The 22663-nt window shown below is 59.2% G+C and overlaps 1 protein-coding gene across 13 annotated transcripts in view; it reads right to left on the reverse strand.

Annotated features, from left to right (window-relative positions):
* Positions 1-92: 92 nt before the first annotated feature.
* MEF2D (myocyte enhancer factor 2D) overlaps positions 93-22663 on the reverse strand; it is a 57717-nt gene continuing 35146 nt past the window's right edge. For 2 of the 13 annotated variants that reach the window (XM_051641036.1, XM_051641037.1), the window contains exons 4-11: positions 22151-22288; positions 21858-21992; positions 17761-17971; positions 14315-14371; positions 9979-10169; positions 9583-9603; positions 5299-5428; positions 93-1119 (exon numbers count right to left, since the gene is read on the reverse strand). In XM_051641036.1, coding sequence (XP_051496996.1) covers positions 845-1119; positions 5299-5428; positions 9583-9603; positions 9979-10169; positions 14315-14371; positions 17761-17971; positions 21858-21992; positions 22151-22288 — 1158 coding nt within the window. In that variant the 3' untranslated portion in view covers positions 93-844. The remainder of the gene's footprint in view (positions 1120-5298; positions 5429-9582; positions 9604-9978; positions 10170-14314; positions 14372-17760; positions 17972-21857; positions 21993-22150; positions 22289-22663) is intronic. The other 11 variants (XM_051641039.1, XM_051641041.1, XM_051641040.1 and 8 more) reach the window with 11 other exon arrangements.

The raw sequence follows: 22663 nt of genomic DNA on the forward strand, positions 1-22663 counted from the left end.
TTCTTCCCAAGATCTCATCTCCATCTCCCTCTCCCAGTTTTCATCCCTCCCCCTCATCCCATCCCTCCCTGCCCTTGTCCCAAGCCCCTCCCCAGCTTTCCTGGAGCCCCTTCAGGCACTGGAAGCTGCTCTAAGCTCTCCCTGGAGCCTTCTCCTCTCCAGGCTCAACACCCCAACTCTCCCAGCCTGGCTCCAGAGCTGCTCCAGCCCTCCCAGCATCTCCAGGGCCTCCTCTGGCCTCTCTCCACCAGCTCCGTGTCCTTCCTATGCTGGGGGCTCCAGAACTGGTCACAACACCCCAGGTGGGGTCTCACAAGAGCAATTGCATGTATTTTTTCCCTGATATAAAGCAAATACTTTCCAGTATGAAAAGCTGCCCTCTTCCTACCCTAGCAGGACCTTCTGACTGTTTCCAGACATCTTGTTCTGCAGGGACCATCCCTTCTAACTCTGGCTCTTGCTAGATCTTGGCTCCCCCATGTGAGGTGCAGAGATTGATCCTCCTGCTGCAGCCAGACAGCAAGAAGCAGCTCTCAGAGAGCATCACACTGCCCTGATCCCTGATCTGGGGCCCCCAAGGTCATTCCTACAGCAGAGGTAGGGATGGAATTCCCCAAACTTCCTGAGCTGGCTGGGCTGGCTTCTCCTGCAGCTGTGGACACATCTGCTCCTGCCTCCTGGAACCTGGAACCCACTGGGATTGCTGGGGCTCTGCAGTGGGAGAGGTACAACAAGCCAGGCCAGGAGCTCCAGCTGGGGCTCTGAAGGTCTGGCACTCGGAGGAGGAATTCCCCATTTCCCTCTTTCCCAACCTCAACTGAGTCACCCCTGGTGACTGTTTCACTTACATTAAATTCCCTAAAGATACAGGAACCAGGTGCTGCTGCGGCTGCTGCTGCTGCTGCTGTTGTTGCTGTTGTTGCTGCTGCTGCTGTTGCTGCTGCTGTTGCTGCTGTTGTTGTTGCTGCTGTTGCTGCTGTTGCTGCTGTTGTTGCTGCTGTTGCTGCTGCTGCTGCTGCTGCTGCTGCTGCTGCCAGGCAGAGATGTTGCCAAGGGACAAACCCCCGGGTGAGCTGAACGCTGGCAGAGAAGACAACTCAGCGCTCGTCAGCTGATAATCTGGAAAGGAAGAAGCTCCTTCAGTCCCTGGAATGTCACCCCGGCCCCCACGGGGCCCTGAGCACGGCGAGAAGATGGAGGTGACTCCAGAGACACACCAGCCAGCCACGAAGGCAGAGAGCACCAGCTCTGCTGGGAGTGGCACAGGGATGCTGCCCACAGGACACGTCCCTCAGCATCACAGCCTGGTCTGGCTTGGAAGAGACCTTGAAGGGTCATCTAGTCCAACCCCCCCCTGCATGGACACCTTCCACGAGACCACCTTGCTCAGAGCCCTGTCCACAGAGTTGTAGAAGCGTTTGGGTTGAAAGGGACCTTCTAAGATCAATTGGGCAGGGGCACCTTCCACCAGATCACGTTGCTCCAAGCCCCACTCAGAGACTTGTAGAATGGTTTAGGTTGGAAGGGACCTTCAAAGACCCCCCAGTGCACCCCCTGCCAGGGGCAGGGACATCTGCCACTAGACCAGGTCGCTTAGAGCCCCATTGACCTTGACCTTGAGTGTCACCAGGGATGGGGCATCTCCCACCCCTCTGGGCAGCCTGGGCCAGTGTCTCACCACCCTCAGCACAACAATTGCTTCCTTATATCTATTTTTCTTCTACTTTCAAGGCACGAGCAGCTAACAGGACAAATCCACCCCCCCCCCCCTCCACCCCCCCCTTTTTCCAGCTACCGCTGCCCCCCCAAAACCCAATGCAGCCCCAAACCTGCCCTGATCCCACCCAGGTTTGAATCCAGAACCCCCAGCCCAAGAACGGCCGGGTATGAACCCCCAGACACGCGTTCAACCCCCCCCCCCCCCCCGGGCAGGAACCCCCCGGGAGCTGCTGAGACCCCCGGGGGGAGGGGGCCCCCAAACGCCACCAGGGGGCGCTCCCCGCCCGTCCCGGGGCCGCTGAGCCCCCCCCCCCCCAAACCCAGGTACCCCCGGTACCTGCCCAGACACCCCAGTACCCCCCCACCCTCGGTACCCCCAGTACCCACCCAGACACCCTGGTACACACCCCCCCCCCCCGGGTGCCCCCCGGTACCTGCCTGCACACCCCGGTACCCACCCGGCACCCACCCAGACACCCCAATACACAACCCCCCTCGGGGGTATCTGCCTGCACACCCCAGTACCCCCCCCAGTATCCTCCAGTGCCTGCCCAGACACCCTGGTAACCCCCCCAGTACCTCCCCACACACCCCTGTACCCCCCATGTCCCCCAGTACCCACCCAGACACCCCGGTACACACCCCCCCTGGTGCCCCCCGGTACTTGCCTGCACACCCCGGGACCCCCCCATATCTACCCACACACCCCGGTGCTCCCCCACTTCCTGCTACAACCTCCAGCACCTCCCCCCACATCCCGGTACCACCTCTCCCCACACCCCACTACCCCCCTTCCCCATCCCAACCCCTTCCTCACCCCCCCACTCCCTCTTTCCTGGTATAACCCCCCTCCAGTATTCCCAGCCCTCCCAGTACCCACACACCCCCTCAGTAACCCCCCCCCTCCCTCCCCACACCCCAGCACCCACCTCTCCCCCAGCACACACCCCGATACTTGTCCCCCCAGGGGATGGTCCCTGTCCCTCACCTCCCACCCTCCCCCCCCCATAACACCCAGTACCCACCTCCCTGGTAACACCAGTACCCACCTCCCCCAGTACTCACCTCCCCCCCCCCCAATACCACTTGCATGGGCAGGGGGGGGGAGATGCTCTTCCCAAGCACGACTCCCAGGAGCCTCCCAAAATACATCTGGACACCCCAAAATGCAACCAAGAATCCCAAAACTGGGGGGTGTCCATCAAGGACACCCCCAGATCCTGAGTGTTTCTTCCACGCTCCCTGAGCTCCCCCCCCCCCCCCCTGCACTTTTTCTCACTATCAGTTTTGGGGTGTCTTGTGGTTTCAGCCCCTCCCACCCCCGCAGAGCCAGAGCTGCCCCAGGCAAGAGGTGGTGGATGAAAACTGGGAGAGGGAGCTGGAGGTTGGAGATGAGGAGGGAATTGTGGAGTGTGAGGGTGGGGAGAGCCTGGCCCAGGCTGCCCAGGGAAGCTGTGGCTGCCCCATCCCTGGCAGTGTTGAAGAGCAGGTTGGATGGGGCTTGGAGCAGCCTGGGCTGGTGGGAGGTGTCCCTGGACATGGGGGGGTTGGATCCAGATGATCTTGAAGGTCCCTTCCAACCCAAACCAGTCTGGGATTCCATGATTCCATAAGACAGGGTGGGAGAGTTGGGGTGTTGAGCCTGGAGAGGAGAAGGCTCCAGGGAGACCTGAGAGCAGCTTCCAGTGCCTGAAGGGGCTCCAGGAAAGCTGGGGAGGGACTTGGGACAAGGGCAGGGAGGGATGGGATGAGGGGAGGGATGGAAACTGGGAGAGGGAGCTGGAGGGTGGAGATGAGGAGGGAATTCTGGAGTGTGAGGGTGGGGAGAGCCTGGGCCAGGTTGCCCAGGGAAGCTGTGGCTGCCCCATCCCTGGCAGTGTTGAAGGGCAGGTTGGATGGGGCTTGGAGCAGCCTGGGCTGGTGGGAGGTGTCCCTGCCCATGCAGGGGGTTGGATCTAGATGATCTTTTTAGGTCCTTTCCAACACAAACCATCCTGTGATTCTATGAATTCCCAGGTTAGCCCTGGAAAGGACAAGTGCCAACGACCCCAGGCTTGCAGTTCTGCTCCCTACACTGATCTCCACCACGACAACCCTTCTGGTGTCTCCAGCAAACAGCCCAGCACAGACACCCAAGGTGACCACTCTGCCTGTGGTCATCTGCAAGAGGAAAACAAAAGCTGAAGTTCAACCCCCTCACCCAGAGCAGCAGCAGCAGCAGCAGAAGGCTCAATTAAAACCTATTTTGGGGACTTTGGCTGCCCACAAACTGGCTGGTGGACCAGAACCTTCCACAGCAGGGAGAGGAGCCTCCTCATCACGCACCACCAGACATCTTCTGGGCTACACCTACTAATTAGGAGAGGGAGTTCCCAACACGCCTCATCTGGGTCCTTCCAGACAAGCAGCTTTTCACATTTTTTTTGCAAACTCTTCTGGGAGGAAACACCAAAGCCAGTTCAGCAGGAACCCAGCACGTCCTCCAGGTCTTGGTGGAGGTTGGACAGATGAGCAGCCCCTCTGCTTGGGCAAGTGGGCTGTAACCATCGCCTCGGGCCAGCTCGAACCTGAGTCTGATGTGCCTCCAAGCAGGCTGGTTTGCATTCTTCCCAACCTTTTTTGGGGGGCCTGACCTTCATTTTCATTAAGCCCCTGTTACAACATCACCCAGAGCTCCCAAGAACCTGGAGATGGGTGTAGCTGTAATTAAATTCCACTTAAAAGCACCTTCACGCTGCCAGGGAGGTGCAATGGGCTACACCAGGACAGGATCAGGCCCTCATGGAGCTTCTGGAGAGGGACTTTTGGTATGAGCATGGAGTGGTAGGATGAGGTGGAGATGACCTGAGGGCTGGAGCAGCTCTGCCCTGGAGCCAGGCTGGGAGAGTTGGGGTGTTGAGCCTGGAGAGGAGAAGGCTCCAGGGAGACCTTAGAGCAGCTTCCAGTGCCTGAAGGGGCTCCAGGAAAGCTGGGGAGGGGCTTGGGACGAGGGCAGGGAGGGATGGGATGAGGGGGAGGGATGAAAACTGGGAGAGGGAGATGGAGGTTGGAGATGAGGAGGGAATTGTGGAGTGTGAGGGTGGGGAGAGCCTGGGCCAGGCTGCCCAGGGAAGCTGTGGCTGCCCCATCCCTGGCAGTGTTGAAGGGCAGGTTGGATGGGGCTTGGAGCAGCCTGGGCTGGTGGGAGGTGTCCCTGAGCTTTAAGGTCCTTTCCAACCCAAAGCATCCTGTGATTCTATGAATTCCCAGTTTAGCCCTGGAAAGAACAAGTGTCAACAACCCCAGGCTTGACGTTCTGCTCCCCACCGTGATCTCCACCACGACAACCCCTCCACTGCCTCTACCAACACAACCCCCCCCATGACTCCACAATTCTGGGTGTCACACCAAGTCCTCACTATTTCTATGAGCCTCCTCTCGATCTGAACCCTGCAAAACTCCTGGCCAAGACCACGTCCTGCAGCAGCGAGTTCCAGGGAGGCTGTTGGGGCAGAGCCAGGCTCAAAGCCCCAGGAACACGTTTCCCTCTCCCACTGAAGGCCCCGAGGCTGAGATCTGCCCTGGGCTGTGTCCTCTTACCCGTGTTGTAGGCGGTGGGCATGGCAGAGAAGGGCAACCCCTGCGTCAGCAAACTCGGAGTAGCCACAGAAACAACTGGTGTGGTTAAAGAGTGAGTTGCTTGGGAGACACCCAACCGTTGTGTGTTCTGCTGGGGGAGCAAACAGAGAGAGAGTTACAACCCTGAAGGGGTTTCTCCTGGTGTCTTCAGGAGTTGTAGCCCCACCACAACCTCAGTCTGCAGCTGCTCCAAGCCCTTGGTCCCCAGGCATGGACCAGCCTGGGAGGTGGCCAAGGTTAATCGTGGGCTAAACAGGATTGATCCTCATTGGAGCAAAGCAAAGAGGAACCCACAGCACTTCCAGATATTTAGGACCTGATAATGGTTGGCCTTGATGATCTTAAAGGTCTTTTCCAACCAAAAGGGTTTGACGATTTGATGACTTTCGTTTACAGGCCACTTGGGGTTGCCCTTGGGTCACCTTTCAAGGCGACCAGCAAGATCCCTGCTGCATGGAGAAGGAATAACAGCAGGAGGCCTCAGTCTGATTCCTTCTGCTGGGAGAAAAAGGAGTCAGTGTTTTCCAGAGGACACGTGTGAGGGTGGCTGTGCTCCTCGAGGAGTGAGGGAGATCCAAACCCAGGACCAGTTAAAGTCCAGAGCTGCCACATCCCCTCCCTGCTCCGTGCCTCCAGGGCCAGCTGGAGATGGTGAGCACCAGTCCCAGGATTTTCAAGGCACTCCTGGCATCCTTGAACCTCAAGTCCAGTGCTCAGCAACCTGCCAGCTCGGTGCCCTCAGGAGGTTTGGGTGGCTTGGGCACCAGCAGGTCCCCCGTGGAAAAATTCTGCCCTTGGCCTGGTGCCTCCCCCCCGTGGTTTTCCAGGCTCCCCACGTGGGGGTGGATCTACGGGGTCAGATCCAACCCTGTTTACAAGGCAGATAATCTGGGCTGTCTCTGCTGATCTGATTTAAATCAGACTCAAGAGGCTTGGCTCTAATCTGAAGCACCCAGCACACGTCACCCTGTGAAGACTGGGGCAGTGCCCAGCACCAGGCTGGCAGCGTCCCCAGGGACACGGTGGGGACCTTCCTCCCAGCTCAGGGGTCCCAGGACCCCTCAGGGGCTGGGCATGACCCCTGCCACGCTCCATGGCCACGCAGGACTCCCTGGGGACAAGGCTGGAGGGCACAAGCCCCGTCCCTGCCACCTCCAGAGGGTGACAACACCCGGCGTGCTGGATTTGCAGCACCCACATGCCCCAGGTCCCACCCGGGGAAGGAGATTAACAAGGGCTGATAATTGCTAAAGCCCCGGGGCCGTCGGAGCAGGTTTTCCTGGCACACATCCTGCTGGCAACCACCCTTGGCTGTGCCCACTGCCCGTGGGTTAAGGACACGGCAGGTGGGCAGGATGGAGCCCTGTCCCTCTCCTGCCTTCACCGGGCCCTGATTCAGCTCAGCAGGATGTGACCCAGCACCTCTGGAGCTGAGGATGGAGGGTTGGGGCTGAGCAGGGGTGCAGCACCCACTCCCTCCCTCCCCTTCCACCAGGAGGTGAGTGTGGGGGTGTCAGACCCAACTGTGCCATAGGAAGCTCCCACACTTCCCACACGCAGAATCACACGGTTGGAAAAGATCTCCAAGATCACCGAGTCCAACTGTCCACCCAGGGGAAAGAAAGAGGCAAACAAACCAACCCATGCCCTGACACACACCCTAAAAAACCCAACCACCACCACACAACCCACAAAAAAAACCCCCACGCCCACCCGAGCATGCCCTGAAGTGACACATCTTCCTTGGAGCCCTCCAGGGATGGTGACTCCTCCACCTCCCTGGGCAGCCCGTGCCAGGGCTTGACCTCTCTCTGGGGAAAAGAATTTCTTCCCTGTATCTACTCCCCACCTTTCCATCCTGGTTCATGCAGGTGCTGAGGTGTGCCAAGCTGCCACCCACCCCATGCTGCTCACACCCCCCCCCCCCCCTGTTCACACCAGCCTTGCACAACCCTCCCAGTTGCAAAGTGCCATTCAGGCTGGTTACAAAACCATGCAGGCATGCTGGGGGGGTGGCTTGTCACCCAAGGGAAGGGATCCTGCTCTCCCCTTGTATCAGGAGCACACAGAAAAACGGGGGGGACACCTCAACTGAACCCACTGAAAGAGCAGAAGCCTTGGAGATAAACCTGCCAGGAGCAAACTGGGGCTGAGCCCATGGGCAAAGGGGCTCCAGGCAGAGGGGCAGGTCTGGGCGAGGGGCAGCTGATTCATCCTGGTGCTGCCGGGGTGGGAAGAAGGTGGGAGCTGCCACTTCGGGAGAAGATCTGGTGTGTAGGTTGAGCAATATGGAGGGAGCAAATCTGGGGAGAAGGTTAGCAGAGCTGGGAAGGGGGGGGAGGCGGGAGGAAAGCTTCAGCGGGCGGGATGAAGCTGCAGAGCAGCCAGGATGAATCCCCAGAGGAGCTGGGATGAATCCCCAGAGGAACTGGGATGAATCCCCAGAGGAGCTGGGACGAACACTCAGAGGAGCTGGGATGAAGCCCCAGAGGAGCTGGGATGAACACTCAGAGGAGCTGGGATGAATCCCCAGAGGACCCAGGATGAATCCCCAGAGGAACTGGGATGAATCCCCAGAGGAACTGGGATGAACACCCAGAGGAGCTGGGATGAATCCCAGAGGACCCAGGATGAATCCCCAGAGGAACTGGGATAAATCCCCAGAGGACCTGGGATGAATCCCAGAGGAGCTGGGATGAACACCCAGAGTTGCTGGGATGAACACCCAGAGGACCCAGGATGAATCCCCAGAGGAACTGGGATGAACACCCAGAGGAACTGGGATGAATCCCCAGAGGAGTTGAGATGAATCCCCAGAGGAGCTGGGATGAATCCCAGAGGAGCTGGGATGAACACTCAGAGGACCCAGGATGAATCCCCAGAGGAGCTGGGATGAACACCCAGAGGAGCCGGAATGAATCCCCAGAGGACCCAGGATGAATCCCCAGAGGAACTGGGATGAACACCCAGAGGAGCCGGGATGAATCCCAGAGGAGCTGGGACAAAGCTCTGCTTCCCCCTTCCCAACCCAGCTGTGCTGAGCTCCCTTGTCCCCCCTTCCCAGACTTCATCACCCTCCACCTCCCGCCGCCAGCTCAGCTGGGCCGAGGGCTGAGCTCCGCTTCAGGCAGGCATCAGCCTCACAATTAAAAACCCATCATGCCAACCCGGCTGATGATGATGATTTTTTTTTTGCCTGCAGCAAGCTGCTCCTCCAGCTCAGAGACAGGCAGTGCCCTCTGGCAGCAGAAACAGTGACAAGCAGATGGGGAGGCGGGCGGTGACAGTTTTCACTCCACAGATGGGGAAACTGAGGCACGGCAGGGGGAGGAATGAAGATTTTGGGGGGCACAGAGGAAGAATTTAAGTCTGCCAAAGCCCTGGCTAGGATTTTTTTTTCCCCTGGCCAAGAGTGTCTCCTTGCAGGCTGCAGGAGGTGGTGGCTCATCCATGGGGTTTTGGAGAGCTCTTCCCTGGCTGCCTCAGCCCTCGCCCTTTCCTCTCGCTGAGCTGACCTGTCGCCCATCTGCCCTGCACCAGAATAGCAACAGAACAGGGTGAATCATTGCCACAAACAAGGTGGTGTTCACTTTGCTGGCAGGGGAAGGGGAGGCGGGGGGAAGGGAAAAAAAGGCCAAACCCAAAAAAAAAAAAAGAAAAGCCATCAAAAGACCAGGGAAAACTGCCCCTGTGCACAAAGGAGGTTTAGGGAGCACAGCAGCCAGGCCGTGGATTTACACGGGCTTTAAATAATATTCTTAATATGGGAAGAGCCTGATTTGCTCCCTGTCTCTCATGTGGTGGCAGGGGGCCAGGTCTTCTCCCGTGCTGGCAACTGTGGTGGCTCCAAGGGGCAGGTCCCCAGGTGGTGGCATCGCCCAGGTTGGGCTCCCAGCAGCGCTGACCCCAAAAGGGGGCCGGGCTGACTTTCCTCTCCTGGGGAAAACCAGCACAGCTTTTCTTGGCTTTGCTGGAGAAACAGGCACTTCACAGCCCGTGGCAGCTCCTTCTTTTTCCCACCTGATTTTTGCCTAAAAGAGCGTTTTCTCTTGGGACTGAGTTCTCTTTGGCAGGACTGGGTGTTACACTTTGTGCTGGCACCCGCATCCCGCTGCCTTCCCAAAGGGGCTGCTGTCACCCCCCCTCCCCCAATTATTTGTGCCCCACCGAGCCAGGGCAGAGTGTGGGGACCAAGGGGACACAGCAGCCCAAGTCCCACCCCAGCACGATGCACCAGGAACTCACCAGAGCCAAGTGATCCTCCGTCTGCCCGCGGGGGAACAGAGAGAAAACCCCATTAACTCGACGGCCCCCGCGCCCCCGTCCCCCAGGGGCCACGGGTGGTGCCCACGGGTGACACTTGTCCCCAGCACGGGGCTGCTCTTGGCAGGCACAGCCTTTGCCCCGTGCTACCTGCACCCACCCCACTGCCACCGGGAATCCCAAGCTTTCCTCGTGGATACTCCCCACCCTGCACGGCCCCCGCCAGCTCCCACCGCCACCGGAGGGAATCGGCGCCCGCTCCCCAGCCCAAAGCCCACCCTGAAACCAGTTTGCTGAGGGGGGGGGGGGTGGGACACGGGACACACAGGTGCTCCCCCACCCCTGGGACCACCTCGCAGGCCTCTTCTGGTCGCTCACCAAGTGGTGCATCAGCCCCTTCCCGCTCTGCGAGGTGATGACGCGCAAATCCGGCTTGCGGCTGTTGGTGGGGAGCTGGGAGCTGTGGGAGGGCGGCGGGGGGGACTTGGCCGGGATGATCTTGCCCAAACTGCTGCCGTTGGACACGGGAAGGAGCCCCGGAGAGGCCCGGGCGCTCACGTAGCCGTTGCCTGCAGGAAAAAGAAAGGGTTTGGGTGGGACAGAGAGGACGGAGGCGAAGGCACGGTGGGCACGGCGGGGGGGAAGGCACGGAGGGTGGGAGCACACAGGGTGAGCTCGGCTCCTCGGGGGCTCCTTCCCAGGAGAGCAGCCCCACATCCCCCTCGACCACCCCAGCACCCCGGGCAGGCTCGTCCCCAGCCCAGCCGGTAGGTACAGAACAGCCCCAGGGAGCTGCCCCTGCCGGGAGGGGGGATCCTCCCCACCCAGGGCTGGGCAAAGATGCCCCAGGGCAGGCAGGGGTGGGCAGGGGCAGGGGCAGGGCAGGGGTAAGGGCAGGGCAAGCAGGGGCAGGCAGTGCAGGCAGGGGCAGGCAGGGGTAAGGGCAGGGCAGGCAGGGGCAGGGGGGTGTGCAGGCAGGGGCAGGGACAGGGCAGGCAGTGCAGGCAGGGGCAGGGACAGGGGCAGGGGCAGGGACAGGGGCAGGGGCAGGGACAGGGCAGGCAGTGCAGGCAGGGGCAGGGACAGGGCAGGCAGTGCAGGCAGGGGCAGGGACGGGGCAGGGACAGGGGCAGGGGCAGGGAAAGGGCAGGCAGTGCAGGCAGGGGCAGGGGGGTGTGCAGGCAGGGGCAGGGACAGGGCAGGCAGTGCAGGCAGGGGCAGGCAAGGGTAAGGGCAGTGCAGGCAGGGGCAGGGGCAGGGACAGGGCAGGCAGTGCAGGCAGTGCAGGCAGTGCAGGCAGGGGCAGGCAGGGGTGCAGGCAGTGCAGGCAGGGGCAGGGACAGGGCAGGCAGTGCAGGCAGTGCAGGCAGTGCAGGCAGGGGCAGGGACAGGGCAGGCAGTGCAGGCAGGGGCAGGCAGGGGTAAGGGCAGTGCAGGGGTAAGGGCAGTGCAGGGGTAAGGGCAGTGCAGGCAGTGCAGGCAGTGCAGGCAGGGGCAGGGGCAGGGACAGGGCAGGCAGTGCAGGCAGTGCAGGCAGGGGTAAGGGCAGTGCAGGCAGGGGCAAGGAACAGGGCAGGCAGTGCAGGCAGGGGCAGGCAGGGGTAAGGGCAGTGCAGGCAGTGGCAGGGGCAGTGCAGGCAGGGGCAGTGCAGGCAGGGCTAAGGGCAGTGCAAGCAGCCAGCCCTGAGCTCCCACTGCCCAGGGCAGCTCCTCAACCTGCAGGAACCCAGAATCAATCACTGTTGCAATGAGAACCAAGAAGTGTCTCTGGTTTGCAGCAAGGTCTCCTGCTGCTGCTCTGGCCCGGGCACTGGGGCCCCACCAAGGTGGGGATAATTCCTGATATATTTCACTTTTCAAGCCTCTTGATGCTACCAGAGCAGCAAAAAGGGTCTGTGGCAGAGCCAAGACTCAGTTCACTGATCCCACTGCCCCTTTGAAGATCTGAAGTTCCCTCCTCCTCCTCCTGCTGCCCCACTTAAAGATTTTATGTGCAAAGAGAAGGGGAGGGGAGGGAGGGAGAGTGAAAAAAAAAAAAAAAGAGAGAAGAAAGGAAAGGAAATAAAAAATGTAAAAAGGAAAAGATTTGATGAACATCAGGAAAGGAATAAATTGGATCAGATTACTGTTCTGATGAGGGTTGTGGGTTGTGGGTTTTTTTGGTTGGATTGTTGGGTTGGTTTTTTTTTTTATGAATAGGCCCCAAAGATAGAAAGGCATTTAGCAATCACCAGGATTCAGCCCCTCATATTCACTGCACGTTAGACCAGGAAAAATAGGTCGCTGATTGCATTATTAATCACATCCACCCTTTGCTGCATCTGCATTTCAGCAGGCGCTGGTGGCAGCAGCCCTGGCACCTGCTCCTCGGGGGCCTGGCACTGCCACTGCCTCTCCCAGAGCTGTCCTGGGGCTAAACTGGGCTCAACTGGACACAGGGAATGGCCACAGACCCTGGGGTTGATCCCACTGGGAATGATGCCCAGGAGATGCCCCTCAGGGTGGCCAGGCTGGTGGCCCCGTGCTGCAATTTCTATGTCCCTGCCTGAGGGAAGGGACCAGCTTTCCCGTTCCCAGGGAGGTGATGGGACAAACTGGGCACAGGGAATGGCCGAGCACCCTGGGAGCTGCGGATCTGATCCCACTGGGAATGATGCCCACAAGTTCTGCAGAGAGAGCAGTGAGCAAACTGGGCTGGGGGGGTCGGAGCACAGCACCCACCCGCTGGGGCAGGCAGGGGGGGCAGGGGCAGCCTGCTCTGGGCACCAGGGATGGGTCACAGGGACATCAGGGACATTCCATGTGGTGATGACTCAGGCAGCAGGTGATGGCTCCGGGCTGGGAGGCTGCAGGGGAGGAGGAGGAGATGGCCCAGGTACCCAAAAAATGACAAGCATGGTGCCAGAGCCAGAGTCACCTCCTGCAGCCCGTGTGGGGAGCTCTGGGGACAGGGACAGCAGGGGTCTGGGATGGTGACACTGGGGGGCTGGGAACAGGGGGGGTCTGGGGATGGTGACAGTGGGGGTCTGGGAATAGTGGAGGTCTGGAGATGGTGACACTGGGGGTCTGGGAACAGGGGGGGTCTGGGGATGGTGGGAGTCTGGGAATGGTGATAGTGGGGGTCTGGGAATAGTGGGGGTCTGGGCATGGTGGCAGCAGGAGTCTAGAGATGGTGACAGTGGGGGTCTGGGGGTAATGGGGGTCTGGGGACAGTGGGAGGCCGGGAATGGTGACAGGGGGGGTCTGGGAATAGAGGGGGTCTGGGGATGGTGGCAGCAGGAGTCTAGAGATGGTGACAGTGGGGGTCTGGGGGTGGTGGGGGTCTGGGGACAGTGGGAGGCTGGGAATGGTGATAGTGGGGGTCTAGGAACATTGGGGGTCTGGGGATGGTGACAGTGGGGGTCTGGGGGTGGTGGGGGTCCAGGGACAGGAAGGGTTCCTGGAGAGGTGGGGGTCTGGGGACAATGGGGGTCTGGGGATGGTGGGGTTCTAGGGACGGTGGGGGTCTGGGGACAATGGGGGTCTGGGGATGGTGGGGGTCTGGGCACAGCAGGGGCCCGGGCTGGCTGCAGCCGGGCTGTCCCTGCTCCTCGGGCCCGTTTCCTGGAGCAGGGCAGGAACGCCGGGAATGCTCCGGTGACGTCAATGGTGACATTCACAGGCCCTGCCAAGCTCCAGGGCTGCTCCCAACAGCTGATGTGGGGGTGGCCTGGGGGGGGGGGGGGTGGGGAAAGGAGCCACGGAGGTGCTGGGGGTCCCCTGCCCTCTGCCTTTGGAGGAGCAGCAAAGCTCCACACCAGGCCCTGCAAAGGTCTCGGGGGGATTCCAGCCCCTGGAGCAGTGGGAAATGTCCCCAGTGCTGGCAAAGCTGCTCCCAGTACAGGGAAAAGGTTATTCCCAGGACGGGGCTGGTGCTGCAGAACCACATCGGGACCAGCCCCAACAGAACCACCGAATCATCCTGGTTGGAAGGGACCTTGAAGATCATCAAAGTCCAACCATAAAAGTCCATCCCCCCGACCAAACTCAAGCTCCAGTTTGCTTTGAACTGGGGCAACCCTGAATTCCACGGCCACCTTCCCTGCTCCCCCTGGCCCAGTATCCACCAGCATCCACCAGCTCCAGCCCTGGCCCAGCTGCTTCCCAGTGGGATGCTGAGCCCAGGACTCGGGCTCCACCGACGCAAATGCCGGCCCCAAACCCCCTCTGCAGATGGGGAGGAATTTATTATTAGAGCATTTTATAGCCAGGGAGTGAAGCCACAAGGTCTGAGCCTCGTTAGCACGGAGGCTCTGGCAGTGGAAAAAGGCCTTAATGAGGTTTTTTTCCTTGCTGTAAAGTTCCTTTCTAGGGCCCGAGCGCGAGGAGGAATCAGGTGTTAAGTGACTCAGCCGAGGTCAAGGGAGGAACTGGAGATAAAACCCAGGGCTGCCCAAACCTCCGTGGCCACCTCAGTCATTCCCTGGATTTGCAGCTCTCCCAAAGCCCCCAGGGAGAGACACCTCCTCCCCCCCCACCTCCAGTCTCTGGGGTCTCCACTGAAACCAGCAGCCTCCCAGTAAAGGTGCTGGTTTGGAGCTCCACGTGCCAAAGCCGCCACCAGCAGCCAAATCTCCCCAGGAGCTTCTCCATCCACCAAATCCCATTTCTGTGTGGGGAAACTGAGGCACGGAGTGGCCAGGAGAGCCAAGGGCACCATTTGCTCCTCACTCACCCACAGGGCTCGGGCAGGCTCCGTTGGTGTTGTTCAGGTCTCCCCCCAGCATCGCCCCTGGAAAACAATTGGAAACGTGGGGTTATCATCCTTTTTTTTTGATTGGGGGTGGGGGAGAAGGGAGGAAGAGGAGGAGCACAAAGGAGGAAGGCAGGGGAAAATAAGCCTGGAGAGAAAATCCTGGGCAAAACGACCAGCATTCCTGGGGATCAGGTTGAGAAACATTCTCCAGGCAGCTCCGTTTCCTTTGGGAAGGAGCCAGGCGGCTCAGGAGCCCCGCTCCGAAGGAGACAGCTTGGAAACCACCGTGGTTATTTGATTCCATGTCCCTCTTTGGGGGACACGGGGCTGGCGCAGGCAGGGAAAGGAGCCCCAGCACCACGACACAAAGCACCAACTGGAAACCATCCCTGTGTCCCCAGCATTTGGCCTCCCACGGTCCCTACGTTCAGAAACGCCACCGGGGGGGGGGAATAAACCAAAACACAACATCCCAGAGGTTTGGGGTTTTTTTTATCCCCAATAAAACGGAACTTTTTGCTTTTTTTTTTTTTATTTCTGGCTTTTTGTTTTCTTTTCCTTGCCTTGTTTTTGAGTTATTTCTCAAAGGCACCTATTGACAGCCTGGGGCTCCCTGGCCACGGGCGGCGACTTCGGCCGCGGAGACTCGGGAGCTGCAACCACAGTCATCCCAGAGCCCTGAGCAAGGGAATGAGGAGCCTCCCATCCCAAACCCCACCTCTCACCACCACCCAACCCTTCTCACCCCAGACGGGGTAACCTGAGACAAAACCCCCTTTTTTTTAAATGGATTTTTTTGTCTCAGCCCTCAGGTCTGGGCTTGCAGCGAGTCCCTGAAAGGGGGGAGGAATGTTGAGCTGCTGCCCTGCCCTTGGTTGGAGTGTGATGGGAGATGGTGGTGGCTCCCCAAAATGTTTTGTAGCTTGAAAAAGGGGAAGGTGGCCCCCAAAATGTGGCAGACAAGGCATTATGGAGCCCTCCTGTCCAGGAGGGCTGCAAAAGCCAGCTGGAAACACGGGGTCAGTGTCCGCTCGGGAACAGGGTGAGCATCCCTGCCTTTGGGGGGAGGAAGAGGAGGAGCAGGAGGGAGGAAGGCAGAGGGAAATGAGCCTGGGGAGAAAGTTCTGGGAAAAATGAGCAGCAGGTTGGGAAACATTCTCCAGGCTGATCTATTTCCTTTGCAAAGCCAGAAGTCCTGATGGCCCCGAAGTGCTGCAGGGGGGACCCCATCAGGATTGGGGGGCTGTGTCCTGCTGTGGGACCCCACCTGCACCCCAGACCTAGGTGCCCACAGTGCCAAAAGGGGCTCAACCCCTTCAGGGGGTCATGCTGAGCCTGTCCCCAGCCCCATAGACCCCCTTGGTCACCCTTCTTAAGCACTTCTTGGTCACTTCTTCTTAAGCACTGAACGGGTAAATTAGGTTATTATGGTCAGGAGATTTAGGTTATGGTTGGACTTGATGATCTTCAAGATCCTTTCCAACCAGGATGATTCTATGATTCTCCTCAGCACCAAGACACCAACCCAAGGCTCTGCTGGGCATTTGCTTTGGAAAGACCAGCCCAGCTCTCTGCTCTCAGCTGAAAAAAAGAAGATTAAGGGGCAAAAAAAAGAACAAAAAAGCTCTTCTAACATGCAAGGGCCTGGCTCCTATAAACAGGATTTCTTCTGTGTCCCAGGCAGCAAGTGAATGAGACACAGATGGCTGGACTTGGAACACCTCTGTGTTTGCAACCACAAAATTATCCCCCCTCAGATGAAGGAGTGGGATGGAAGGACGAGCCCCCGTGGATTCTGCATCCCAACAAAACCTCCTTCTCTTGGGTTTTTTTTCAGCAGAGAGGCCTGTGAGAGGGAAGGGAAGATCCCTGCAGCTGGGGCGGGGGCTGGCTGTGCCTGAGGAGGGGTCTGCTGCCCAGCCTGGGGTGCTTTTTAGGCTCAGCCCTGGAGAAGAAAGACCCCCCCCCAATCCCTCAGGTCCCTCAGCCCCATCTCTGAGGGCTTCGAGCCGTCCCTGAGCTCGTGCAGAAGGAGCAAACAAACCAGCTTGGGACCACAGCTCCTTAACCCAGCCCAGCCCTCTCTGCTGGAGGGCACCTCCCAGCCCTCCTCACACCCCTCCAGCCCTTCTGCAAAGAGCCCCCCAGCCCCGAGGGGGGGGGCAGCCCCCCTCCCAGCTTCCCAGGCAGACACACTCCCTGCCTCTGCCAGTCACAGCCCGTGCGACTTTTACAGCCCATCTGTGGCACCCAAAATAGCAGGCAGGGCCTTTCTGCAGGCTATTTCTGATGTGTGATGGCACCACAGGAGAACCAGGCTGTGGTCACACGTCGTTGTCATCCCTCCCCACCCCCCCCTTCCACCCCCAACCACCACAGGGGACATGGGTGACAAGTTCCTCTCCCCCAAACCTGTCCCCTGCCACCCGTGGCCGGTCCCTGCTGGACGTGATGGGTCCCTTGGATCTGTCAACAGACCCACATGAGTAATGGCTCAGGGACCAACTGCGACCAGCACAGCCCGACTCAGAAAAGCCCTAAAAAGGCAGCAGGCCCATGTCACCAGGGTGCCACCAGGGAGCAGGACGCCGGCAGCCACCCCCGGGGCTGGGAACGGCGCCGGGTGACTCATCTGCTTGTGCTGCCCCAGCTGGAACCAGATCCTGCCGGGATCCAGAGCTCTGCAGGACCTTGGTGAGGCTGGGGAGGTTGTCACCCGCCCCAGCTTGAGGCCAAAGCATAAAGCGGGGGCATTAGAGAAGCACAGAATCATGGGGAGGGTTGGGTTGGGTTGGGAGGGACCTTCAAGATCATCCAGTCTCACCCCCTGCATGGGCAGGGACACCTCCCACCAGCCCAGGCTGCTCCAAGCCCCATCCAACCTGCCCTTCAACACTGCCAGGGATGGGGCAGCCACAGCTTCCCTGGGCAACCTGGCCCAGGCTCTCCCCACCCTCACACTCCACAATTCCCTCCTCATCTCCAACCTCCATCTCCCTCTTCCAGTTTTTATCCATCCCCCTCATCCCATCCCTCCCTGCTCTTGTCCCAAGCCCCTCCCCAGCTTTCCTGGAGCCCCTTCAGGCACTGGAAGCTGCTCTAAGCTCTCCCTGGAGCCTTCTCCTCTCCAGGCTCAACACCCCAACTCTCCCAGCCTGGCTCCAGAGCTGCTCCAGCCCTCCCAGCATCTCCGGGGCCTCCTCTGGACTCTCTCCACCAGCTCCATGTCCTCCCTGTGCTGGGGACCCCAGAGCTGTTCCCAGCCCTGCAGGGGGGTCTCACCCACGGATTCGGGGCCACATCCCGCCCCAGGGCAGGGGTTGGTGACAACAGGGGTGTCCCCTGCTTCCCGGGATGCCCTGTGGTGGGTGCTGCCCACCCAGCGAGGGAGGATGAGGAGCAGGAGGGTGGGAAGGGTGCCTCACCTGCACTGGCTGGCCGCTGGGGCAGCCCTGGGGACACCGTGTTCCTCTGCAGCGCCGGCTGCTGCGGCGAGAGGAGCCGAGGGTCGGTCAGCGAGGAGGTGACCAGGGACTGGGTCACCAGGGAACTGCCAGGGTTGCTGAACTGCAGCGTGTTCTGGTTGCTCACCGGCACCGTCACGGGCATGGCGAAGTTGGGAGCGGGCACTGCGGACTGGAGAGAGAGAGAGCAGGGGTAAAGGGGGGCAGGGGAGGTCATGGCATCACCCAATGGGTTGGAGGGACCTTCAAGATCATCCAGTGCCACCCCCTGCGTGGGCAGGGACACCTCCCACCAGCCCAGGCTGCTCCAAGCCCCATCCAACCTGCCCTTCAACACTGCCAGGGATGGGGCAGCCACAGCTTCCCTGGGCAGCCTGGGCCAGGCTCTCCCCACCCTCACACTTCCAAGGTTCCTCACTTCTGAAGACCAGACCCTGCACCACATCAGCACCAACGCTCCAATGCTGGAACAGGGGGGACAATCCAGGGCCCCCTCCAAGCCCCTGTTTCACTGCTGACCTTGCACCCCTGCCCGTGCTGGCATCTCAGAGGGATGCACCAGAGCCCAGCAGGGAGGACAGGGCAGAGCAATCCCAGCTGCTCAGACACCCCCAGCTCTGCAGCCCGTTGCTTTGCTCTCATTCCCAGGCTGGATTTATCTACACACACCCCCCCCCCCGTGTTTTCAGGGCTGGAAACACCCCAAAGCACCACGGTGGGCAGCACCAAGGTGGTCTGGTTCTGTCAGCACTGCGAGTGGCCAAGCCCACCACCGAGCCCACCACAGGGGTCATGCAGCCCACGGGGATCTTCTGAGACCTTTCCTCATCCTGAGGGATGGGAAGAGCCCTCCCAAAGATCCAGCAGCTGATCATTGGTGGCTGAGATCTGGGAAAAGCTTTTTCACAGAAAATGAGCCACCAGCTCCAAGAGCCACCAACTCCAAGGGCCACCAACTCCAAGGGCCACCAACTCCAAGGGCCACCAACTCCAAGAGCCACCAGATCCAAGGGCCACCAGCTCCAAGGGACCAGTTGGGCACTTCCCAGACCTTTCCAGACTGCTGGGAAGGGCTGCAAGGCTGAGCCCTCCCTCTGCTTGGCCCCGGGAGCTTATTCCAGATGGAAAACTGGGAGGACTGGGAGAAGGTTTTTTTGGGCACTGTGTGATCAGTGAGTGTGGGAATGGGGGAAGGAAAGGGAAAGGGAAAGGAAGAGGAAGGGGAAGGGGAAGGGGAAGGGGAAGGGAAAGGGGAAGAGGAAGAGGAAGAGGAAGAGGAAGAGGAAGAGGAAGAGGAAGAGGAAGAGGAAGAGGAAGAGGAAGAGGAAGAGGAAGAGGAAGAGGAAGAGGAAGAGGAAGAGGGAGGGGGAGGGGAAGGGGGAGGGAAAGGAAAGGAAAGGAAAGGAAAGGAAAGGAAAGGAAAGGAAAGGAAAGGAAAGGAAAGGAAAGGAAAGGAAAGGAAAGGAAAGGAAAGGAAAGGAAAGGAAAGGAAAGGAAAGGAAAGGAAAGGAAAGGAAAGGAAAGGAGAAAGGAAAAAGAAGAGGAAAAAGGAGAGGAGAGGGGAAAAGAAAGGAGAGGAAAAAGGAAAGCCAACCCCCCCATGCCTCACACCTTAAGCAACACCAGGATTAAGCTGGGAAGTTGAGCAGAGTTTTGTTTTTCATCCCCCCTTTTTCATCCCCCTTGCACTTTCAAACCAGCATCAGGCTGACACTGCAGTGAGATGCACCCCCAGGCCACCAGCAAAGGGGTCCCAGGTCTCCCCCCACCCCCAGGGAAGGGCACAAGTAGGGACAGTGGCTCACACATCAGCCCAACATCTGGGCTGGGGGGGGGGGAGATGCACACACCAGCCAAACCTCAAGCCTTGTTTCTGCTTCCATTAAAAGCCAGTAAAACACCAGTGCAGAAGCCAGGCCCAGGATTCCCTTGAGCAAACAAGGCTGTTGTTAAAGCTCCCCTGGCTGCAGAGCCTGGTTAGTTCTGGTCACACACCAAACCAACCCACAGCTGGTTAAGGAGGATAAAGCATCTTCTCCAGCCACACACGCTCCCCCTGCCTCGCTCAGACCTGGTTGCACAGGGAGGTTTTAGTGCAGGGGGGGGGGGAGCCAGATGCTGCACCCGGACTACGAAGCACCTAAACGTCACCAGCCCCAAAAAAATGACCTCAGGGCATGGATTGATCCTTCACAGCACATCTGGATGCTGCCCAGGGTGCTGGGAGCCTGCTGGGAGCAGCAGAAACCCAGGGATGCTGAGCAGTCCCTGCTTTCCCAGGTTGTTTTGCACCAAGAAGAAGCTCTGCTGGGTTCCCGACCTCTTTGCCACCAGTTCAGGGTTTCTGCAAGGATGGACCAGCACCCCGTGGAAGCCCCGGGGGGTGCAAACCTGCTCCCCACTAGAGAAAGCTCCAGGAGGACCAGCCAAGCCTGGTGGGATCTAACCCAACACTGAAGCCACCCTGTCTGGCTGTCAGACCAGAGCTGCCAGCACCCACTGCTGCCTGCACCCTGTTTTGCTTTAGCTCCCCAGCTCTCGGGGCAGCCACCACCTCAAAAAATAATGCAGGGGATGGAGATGCAGATGTTGGGGTCCCTGGGGGGCTCCTGGGGCTCAGCTGCTGAGTCAGCAAGATGAAGAGCCACGGATTTCACCAGATCCAATTGGCAAGAAAAGACAGAATTTTAACTTGTATCATAGAATCAGGGATGGGTTGGGTTGGAGGGACCTTAAAGCTCATCTAGATCCAACTGCATGGGCAGGGACACCAGCCCAGGCTGCTCCAAGCCCCATCCAACCTGCCCTTCAACACTGCCAGGGATGGGGCAGCCACAGCTTCCCTGGGCAACCTGGCCCAGGGTCTCACCACCCTCACACTCCAGAATTCCCTCCTCATCTCCAACCTCCAGCTCCCTCTCCCAGTTTTCATCCATCCCCCTCATCCCATCCCTCCCTGCCCTTGTCCCAAGCCCCTCCCCAGCTTTCCTGGAGCCCCTTCAGGCTCTGGGACGGGGCTTGCAAAGCAGAGAAGGGATGATTATGATCAATTTCATGTTTTGAGGGGGGTGTCATTTTTGCAGTGCTGCTTCCAACCTTGCCAGTTGAGCCTCCTCTCTGCTCCTGGCAGCATTAATTACAGCTGCAGCGACTCGGGGCTAATCCCTCTGAAGAAACCTTCCCTGCATCAACAGTCTCTGCTCTCTTGAACTAACAACTAATTTGCCACGGGTCCCCCTCCTCCTCCTCCTCCTCCCAGCTCCTGACACAAATCCCTTTCAGCTCTGTCCTGATGCCACCCCAGTGATGGCTCCGGGATCACAGGCTAAAACCTGCCTGGATTTCTGCCACAGCCACCAGCTGCCCCCAGGGCCTGGTGGATTTGGGGGGAATTAATGCAGAATAGGCCAAACCAGGCTGAGACTTGCAGAGATGAGAGGATGGGAGTCTTAACCCAGGCAAGAAGCACTTTTTTTGGGGGGGAAATGGGGCCAAAAAGTGAGGCCTCACCCCAGCATTTGCAGCAGAGAACTGGGATGTCATCTGGTGTTGTCCTGCCAGAGCCAAGGAGGCTCAGGAATACCAGAGTTAATGGGAATGGTTTTCATAGAACCATGGGATGGTTTGGGTTGGAGGGACCTTCAAGATCATCCAGTCCCACCCCCTGCATGGGCAGGGACACCTCCCACCAGCCCAGGCTGCTCCAAGCCCCATCCAACCTGCCCTTCAACACTGCCAGGGATGGGGCAGCCACAGCTTCCCTGGGCAACCTGGGCCAGGCTCTCCCCACCCTCACGGGGAAGAATTTCCTCCTCACGTCCAACCTCAACGTCCCCAAGTGTTGCTCCTGCTTTTTCCAGGCGGGAAAGAGGAGGGTCCCTCAAGGCCCCTCATCCCTTTCCCCCCCCCACCCCGGGGCGCGTTCCGGGCTGCATCGGCTCCCAGGGCGCAGCAAGGCAAAGCCATGCAAGGACAAAACCCAACACCCCCTTCCATAAACCAGGAAAGGGGGTTGGGGGCATGGGGGGGGGAAGGGCTGCAGACCACCAGCTACTCACTGCGAGCCGGTAACTCTGCATCATTTTATCAAACTCCTCATCAATCCTTTTATATTTCTCTTCCGTCTGCGGGGTCAACGCAAACACTTCATCCCCTTCCGGGCTCTCGCATTCCCTGTGCTTCTTGTTCAGTGCCTGTCACACCATTTTGGTTTGGTTTTTTTTTGGGGGGGGGAGGGTCAGGGAGGGATCAGGGGAGGAGGTTGGAGGGAGGTCGAACAGAAAACAAACGAACAAACAAACAGAAAAAGAACAGATCATGAAGTTTTTCCGAGCACGGGGCGGGTACTTACACCGTAGCGCTTGAACAGGATGTCCAGGTCCTCGCTGCCTTTCCGGTATTTATCTTCCATCAAGGGACTCTGGTCTATGGAATCATCTCCGTCGGGTTCTGGGCTGTCACAGCCATTAAAACCTTTCTTTCTTAACGTCTGAAAACACAATCGGGACAGTTTTGAGGTCTGGGAGTGGGGCTGAAGGACACGGGGACGTGGAGACGGGGCAGGTTCCCTCCCCGCCCCGGAACATCCCCTGGAGGATCAAGAGGAGGAGAAATGATGAGTCAAAATGTTGTTGACCTCAAGGAGGAATCGGGATCCAGACCTCAGGTTTTCATAGAAAAATGGAATTGTTTGAGTTGGAAGGGACCTTAAAGATCAGCTAGAACCAACCCCCCTGCATGGGCAGGGACACCTCCCACCAGCCCAGGTTGCTCCAAGCCCCATCCAACCTGTCCTGGGACACTTCCAGGGATGGGGCAGCCACATCATCCCTGGGCAACCTGTTCCATCCTCATACTGAACAAT

Source organism: Apus apus, chromosome 27 (genome assembly GCF_020740795.1).
Source record: "Apus apus isolate bApuApu2 chromosome 27, bApuApu2.pri.cur, whole genome shotgun sequence".
NCBI lineage: Eukaryota > Metazoa > Chordata > Aves > Apodiformes > Apodidae > Apus > Apus apus.